General features: G+C 31.8%; 1 protein-coding gene across 1 annotated transcript; it reads right to left on the minus strand.

Annotated features, from left to right (window-relative positions):
- Positions 1-1,644: 1,644 nt before the first annotated feature.
- LOC125052483 (facilitated trehalose transporter Tret1-like) lies at positions 1,645-3,918 on the minus strand. Its single transcript, XM_047653362.1, has 2 exons — positions 3,577-3,918; positions 1,645-3,156 (listed from the first exon to the last, which is right to left on the minus strand). Exons 1-2 carry the CDS (start codon positions 3,650-3,652, stop codon positions 1,850-1,852), a joined length of 1,383 nt encoding a protein of 460 aa, XP_047509318.1. The 5' UTR covers positions 3,653-3,918; the 3' UTR covers positions 1,645-1,849.
- Between the last annotated feature and the right edge of the window lie 4,011 nt (positions 3,919-7,929).

The raw sequence follows: 7,929 nt of genomic DNA on the forward strand, positions 1-7,929 counted from the left end.
ACTGGGTCTACGGGTTCCAAGCAAGAATCTGAGGTGGTGGTCTGTTGGAAGTACGTTTTACAGGTTCACGGTTGTATGTTTTCAGGGTTAGGCAAAGTGCTGCCTATCCTTGTAGCAATACAGCTGAAGAGACTGTGTTACATGTTCCGACCGACTTTCCAATGTATGGATATGACAGGTATAATACTGAACAAGCTATGGGCATAAAAGGAACAGAGACGAATTTAAAGGAAATAATGTTCGTCATTAAGTCAAGAGGCATCTTTTTGCAATTTGCTGTAAAGATCATACAAAAAATTGTTAAAAGAAATAGGTAGTAGTGTTTAATCATCCGGGTTACCAATACCATTTACGTAAGCTATTTAATACTTCCGACGACTACATAGTCGGGGATGTATATAGAAAACATTAAAAAAACTGTTGGATGGAGCACGCGCATTTTCCAAGTTGGTTAGCGAGGCGCCACTCACGCGAACGTGCACGTAATTAATAAGATTTATATTTATTTGTACTCTGGCTGAGTTTACAAGAGCTGGTTGCTACATTATTTTGTTTTTATGTATTTTTAAGTAGAATTATCGGTGAAGGTAGCCCTATCTTATTTGTAATAACTATAGATAGATTAATTATATGGGAAATAATTAAATAAAAAATCTAAAAGTATCTAAGCTAATACGTTTTCTTTTTACCAGTTCTTATCTTCTTTAATTATTTCAGAGCTTTTGACAGGGCCCACATATTTATAACTCAGTTATACACTTATAGTGCGGCCAAATGAGTCCTTTTTGAAGTTATACTTCTTTAGGCGCGTTATGAAAAATTTATGAGAGTGAAATTTTACGATGACATAATTTAAAAACAAAATTCTAATAAATATTTATTTATTTAATTTTTCAAATGTAAACTGAACTTTATTGACTATAATGACTCCTTTCCCAGTCTATGATTATTTAATTGTAATTAATTATTTGCATGCAATCAAAAACTATTTTAAATAATGCCAAAGAAGTATAACTTCTTACGCGCGTACATAAGTACACACACCCTTTTTTATTTATTATTGATAAAAAAAAAATGTTCTTTTTTTCAATGGTTTTATTGTGTAATGTGAGTCTAGAATCTACATTATAACACACAATCAAGACTTTTGTAGCTTCAGTTTAAAATACAATGTACAGACTACATACATCCTATATTTTATATTTATTTCTTCGACAAAATATATAATATAAACTCCTTAACATAAACTCGTCACAACACTTTATATGATAGTATTGTAAAATATACTCAGTATATTTAAACACAGTTAAAAATTACAGTCTTTTATTTGTATGTAACTTACAAATTAAAATGACACCGGTAACGGCGACAACACATATTACACATATTATAACTACCAATTACCAAAACATATTTATAAATATATATATGTTTTTTTATGATTGGACAATTCACACCAATTGACCTAGTCCCATGCGAAGCTGGCGAAGCTTGTGTTATGGGTACTAGGCAACGGATATACATACATATATAGATAGATAGAAATATAAATACATGTTTAAACACCCAAGACCTAAGCACAACACCAAATGCTCATCACATCGATGTTTGTCTCAGCCGGGGATCGAACCCGGGACCCATGGATTCGCAGTCAGGGGTACTAACCACTAGACCAATGAGCCGTCAAAATTAAAATTATACATGCTAAGTAATAAAGGGACTTGATCGTTGTGACTAGATTATTAAAAATCTCTAGTATTTATATAATTGGCTATCGTAATTTCATTAGATGGTTTATGGTTGTTCTTTGGTGAAGTATATTTTTGCTCTATTTTAGTAAAATCCGATTTCAGGCGTTTAGATCACTAGCCGCTATTGTTTTTATGTTTAATAATTCCTTCATTTGTTCTTGTTTTATGTTATCGGAGTCATGACAATTATTATTTTTTAAATACAATTCAATTTCTTGTAATGTTTTACCTTTAGTTTCCGGTAAAAAGAACCAGAGGTAAACAAGACATAGAAATGTTATAAAAGCGTTAATGAAAAATACTCCATGGTAACCTATGACAAGGAACATATCTGGGGCCAATTTAATAGCTAAAAATTGGATGACACCAGAAATAGCACCGATTGTAAACATGTTGAACGTTTTGAGCTCTAGTGGATGAATCTCAGTTAATATAGATTCTGACACTGGATAAGGTCCAGCTCCAACAATCACTAAATATGTCGCAAGAAGTAAAATTTTAATCCAATTAAAAACCTCATCTTTATCCGGCTTCAAATATATTACAAGGCCAAAAATAATAAGACAAATATTAGCTAAGAATGCAGTTGGAAATAACAATTGTCTCATTTTGAATCTTCGCAGTAATAAACATGATATGCAAGCGCCAAAGACAGCAAACCCGTTAGTTGTTAAGGTAAATAAAAGTATATCAGATGTACCCGTAATGCCTTGAAGAATTGTTATTGCCAATGTACTGAACAAAACCCTGCCAGCTGCAACTTTATATATATTAACGAGTAAGGATAAAAAGAATATTTTCCAAAAATACCGTTTCTTAAAAGCGTCCTTTAACATATTCAATGCAACAAGGTTACTTTTCATTTGTCTATACTTAGTTTTTTTATCTTTCTCAACAGATATAAGAAGTTTTAATTCTTCTTCCGCATCCTCTCCTGGCGTGCGAAGTAAACGAAAGGTCTTTTCACATTCTTCGAATCTGCCTTTTCCTGCTAACCACATCGGACTTTCAACCCAAAAGAATGGAATCGTAGCGGATATTAGAGAAGGAATGAGCCCAACGAGTGCCACGTTCCTCCAATCCATTACCACGCTTAACATGTGTCCTAACATAGTTCCGACAAGAGATCCCACGGAAACTAGCATATTAAAAGACATGAATCTGATATTAGGAGACATATATTCGCCTATGTTTACATAACTTGTAAATAAAATACCTCCGTACGAAATTCCTGCAAAAAGTCTAGATAGTAATAAAACTGTTTTGTTGTGAGCTGTGTAAGTCATTATCCAGGATATAATCACTGGGATTGTTGCTATAGTTACGGACAATTTTCTTCCAAATATTTCTGTTACCACAGCTATTATAGCGAATCCAACTATGCATGTGACGTTAATCGTAGAAGCTGAAAACAAGTTCTTGTATAGTTATTAAACCTCAAATACGTGGTAAACTAACAATGAATTTGATTTAATGTTTGAAATTTGTAATTGTACGTAGTTATGTATCATTAAAAATATAATTAAAACTGATTATAAAAACTGGTTTATATCATAACAGCGTTACAGGGTTATTTGATATAATAAAATGTTATGTTTTTTGTGTTTTATTGGCAAGCCTGAGCTCAATCAGATTTTGAAACACTATTATGTCTGAAGATCTTTCTATAGAATTCTGTTACTTTGACTTAGTTGACCTTGAATAAATGTGTTTAGCGTAATAGTGATAACAGAAATCAAATTATATTACCAAGTAGTTTTGTTTGATTAAGTACGGTCAAATACCTAGAATGATATTAATCAAAAACTAAATTAAAGAAAATTACCGATCCATGACAAATCATTATTGTCGAGCGAAAATGAGCCTTCAGCATTGTGCAAAGCTTCCAACATCCCAGACATTTGGCCAAAAATGAATCCGTCGGAGACGCTACTTACAGCAATCCCCACAATTACGATAGTCTGAAAATAATTAATTTAATTATACAGTTACTAATTGTAGACGAGTCTTCGTTAAACATTTTGAAGGCTTAAAAATGATTACTTAATAGATTTTATTACTCTAAAGATAAATATTCTTAGCGAAACATGCTATGTTAACAAATAAACCAAAATGGCAAGATGGTGGGCATAGCAGCATATATGTCACCATAAAAAGATAAATTGAAGATGACGGGACTCGTAATGCGAAACATGAATATGTCAAAATGAGTAAAATATTAATGAAAATGTATGGCGCCTGAAATTAGATTAACATTCATATGCAAAATGTTACCGGATTACCGAATAAAAATGTTTTATTTAAATTACAAAGTTTTATTATTTATTTAAATTATTGTTTACGGTGAATCGTTGAATACTGCTTGCAGTTAGGTACGAGCGCAGACATTAAATAATGTATTATATATATAGGAGAACATGGTAATGTGACCTCCGCAGGTATTTATTTATTTATAAGTTCTAAAACAACGTATATGACATCACAAATTTTACACATTTACACCAGCAAGGGAAAAAATTAAACAAGCAACCACAAAATGAAAAACAAAAAAAATAACTAAAACTAAATATAAACTTATACCTCATTAAGAGCATGATCAACAAAGTTACAGTAAGTAGGAAGATTTTGTAAAATATATACATACAGTATATTGGCCCCCTTGAATATTAGTTTGTTCGCAAAACTCAATCTAATTACTAATATAATTTTGGTGCAACGGGACCATTTTGGTATAAACAAGTTGAAACTAGGCCAAACTTATTTTTCAACTGTGAGTTTAATTCCATAATTTATAATAAAATTGATAGTTTTTGCTGTTGTTTTTACCATCGTGTTCGTGACACTGCCTTCTTCAGGATTTATAAGATAAATATAAATTTTTCAATAATTGTTTTAGGTTGTTTAACAAAATGTTTTCAATAATTTTAATTTGGCCCCCTGACATTGATTGTATCACGGCCTCGAGGGCCACATAACAAGTAAGTCTTGTTTATCATTATTCACATTTTTATTTTGCTTTTTAGTTTCAGTTATCTAATACAAAGCCTATATATTCGAAGAAGAAATAAAAGACGTGGGAGTCTGAACAAATGAAAAAAGCAATCAGGCAGTGAGGCCTTAAAAGTCATGGGATATAAAAAAGCTGAAAAACTGTTTTCAGTGCCCAGATCTACACTGAAACGGTTAGTGAAGGATCCACAAGAGTCTTTAGAGTTACTTGTACACAAACCTCTAGTTTGGAAACCACTTAGTCTGAAAGAAAAGTTAGTGGAATATATTTTGTTTCTATGGAGACTAGGTCCTATGGACTCACTAGGATAGATGTTACAAAAATGGCTTATCAGCTGGCGGTGAAAAATAATATTCAGAATACTTTTAAGAAAGAAATAGCTTAATAAAAACTATCAGTTGATCTAGTGATGACAAAATTTTTATTTTATTTAGCGAGATTCATTTGTTTCATACGCAAATAAATACGAAACCTAATAAAAATTTTCTTATATTTTTAATACCTTTATTTAAGAAATAAACCTTCTTAAACAAAGTGAGTCAGCTCCTTTTCCTCTATATATTATTTATAAACACATTTAATAAAGATAAAATGAACATTTTGTTTTTATATACAGTATATATATTATATATATAACACTATCAACGGTTCTTGCCATTATGTAAGATACTTCAGCGCAATCGTTTTTATTTTTAAATTAAACAATAAATAGAACAACAATATGTTAAAAGATTTATCATTTCTTAGAAAAACAATAGGTATAAATCTCATTACACAAGTGCAGTTGCAATATTACATTACGGACAAACATTTAAATAAGTTTTAAGGTATGAACAAAAATGGTCAACTAATTACTAACTAAAAACTAATTAAAAACAATATTTTTTAACGATTACTAATTGGTATTGTTATTTACAAATTAGTTACTATCCACAGCCTGCCAATAGTTATAATTAATATTTAGTGGCGTATCCCTTATTTTCAATAACAGCACTGCAACGACGTGGCATTGATTCAATCAATTTCATACATTTTTCTAGGGGGATTGAATTGCATGCATCAACAAATGCTTCATATAGCATTGAACTGGTGTTATGTTTGTTTGACACTTTCTTTTTAACAATATACCAGAGATTTTCTATCGGATTTAAATCCAAACAATATGCTGGCCAGTCTAAAACGGATATACGCTGTTCGCTAAGGAATTATTTGTCGCTATTCGCCGAATTTAGGGTTATTCTCATGCTAAAAGATCAAGGTTACTGGAAAATGATCGTCCGAGTAGGGAATCATTGTGTGCTCTAAGATATTTTTGTATTGAGCCATTGTACCTTTAACCTTCCTAACGGGTTCAACCCCACATCCGTAAAAATCCCCTTAAACTTTAATGTTACCGCCACCGTGCTTGAATATACTCCTTGTGTGTTTATAATTAAACGCATTGTTTACAGGACGTCGAACGATGTGTTTTGGTTATTGGTCATTGGTCATTACCAATTGCATTAAAAATTTCTAAACAGAACAATTTACATTCTCAGCTATTCTTCTGTACGCCCACTTATGATATATATGTAAATTAACAATAATTTGCCTAGTTAACACGTCATAACTTTTTTTTTCATATTAAAAAAATTCATATTAAATTTTGAATTGCCACATTTTCAACAGTTCCATGTGTTTTGGTTATTGGTCATTGGTCATTACCAATTGCATTAAAAATTTCTAAACAGAACAATTTACATTCTCAGCTATTCTTCTGTACGCCCACTTATGATATATATGTAAATTAACAATAATTTGCCTAGTTAACACGTCATAACTTTTTTTTTCATATTAAAAAAATTCATATCAAATTTTGAATTGCCGCCAAAATAGTAGAAAAAGCCAAAAAAGAAATGTTATTTTCCAATTTCAAAAAAAGAATGAGCTGTGGATGCTTTTTTTAAATGTTTCTAATTAGGCGTCCAAGCGGTCAGTATCTTTTTTACAAACATTTGAACATTGAAGCTATACTTTCTTTATTCATAAGAAGTGCTTCTAATTATATGACCACCACTGTATGTTCTGACGAAATCTAATGACCAAATAAATTTTCGTTTTTCTTACATTATAAAATATGAGAATTATTAGTTCTTACTAGAGACACGTTTCATTTAAAAAAAAAGAATATTCAGTCTATATAAGTTTAAGCAGATATTAAATACCAAACTTACCTGTTTGGTAATGTATCCAGGGACGCTTCTTAGGCACATAATGCGTTTTTAAATAGTTATAGGAAACAGCTGTTCTACTTATGGTCTATTTAATGACTAAGAACGTGCACCATGTACCAAGATTATTTATTGCTTTAATTACGTCATCAAATAATTTAATTTCCTTTTTGTAAATCGAGATCGCTATTAATTTCTAATCAATTAATGTCTGATATCCATGCACCGTTTTGAAGAATCTTAACTGATTATTATAGTTTTTATATTGTTATGAAGATCGGTGGACAGGAATGTTTCTCAATTCTTCCACAATTTAGAGACATTTTCAGCATAATGAAATGTGATTTATAGTCGTTTCGGGAGAGGCTCTATCGCATTCTAGAAAATTTTAAATCGCATAAAGCTGCTCTCCTTTCCAGGAGGCTGAAACATTTTATCAGGATGTTTCAGAGCTGGTGTAGTCGAGTGTTACATTTCTCAGAAAACCAGTTTCCAGGCGTTTTCAGGACTCGTTATATCCCTTTTATAAAGGAATATTTTAGAGTGAAATTTCTAGGAAAGATAAGGACGGAAAGATACGCGAGAGATAGGAAAGATAGAAAGAGAACCTTCGCGAAGCCTGACTGAAGATTCTAGAACACCGTACGACGAGGACGGAATCATTCTGAAACGTCTCCTTGCTATCTCGTCGGCAGCATCATTGCTGAGTGACCTTTTTTGCACAGTAGGGTTACCCTGTTTGTCAGGGTTATTTCCTCCAGTGCTTGGTGACACAGTTTTCTTACGCCATCAGCAAAAACGCACTGTCAGATAAGCATTTAATTCAGAAGTTATTAATTTTTAACCACTGTACAGCTCTGGCTGCTTCGGTGTTTAAAGGTAGGTGATGATGTTGAGATCAAGAGAGAATAGCACCAGAGCCAGATCCAGATCAGTCTATAAACGCAGCTCTTTCAGG

This window comes from Pieris napi, chromosome 9 (genome assembly GCF_905475465.1).
Source record: "Pieris napi chromosome 9, ilPieNapi1.2, whole genome shotgun sequence".
Taxonomy (NCBI): domain Eukaryota; kingdom Metazoa; phylum Arthropoda; class Insecta; order Lepidoptera; family Pieridae; genus Pieris; species Pieris napi.

Coding starts and splice junctions, on each gene's coding strand:
- LOC125052483 (XM_047653362.1), bottom strand. CDS start 3,652: ATGTCTGGGATGTTGGAAGCTTTGCACAATGCTGAAGGCTCATTTTCG. Junction 3,157..3,576: donor TAATGATTTGTCATGGATCG/GTAATTTTCTTT, acceptor ACTTGTTTTCAG/CTTCTACGATTAACGTCACA.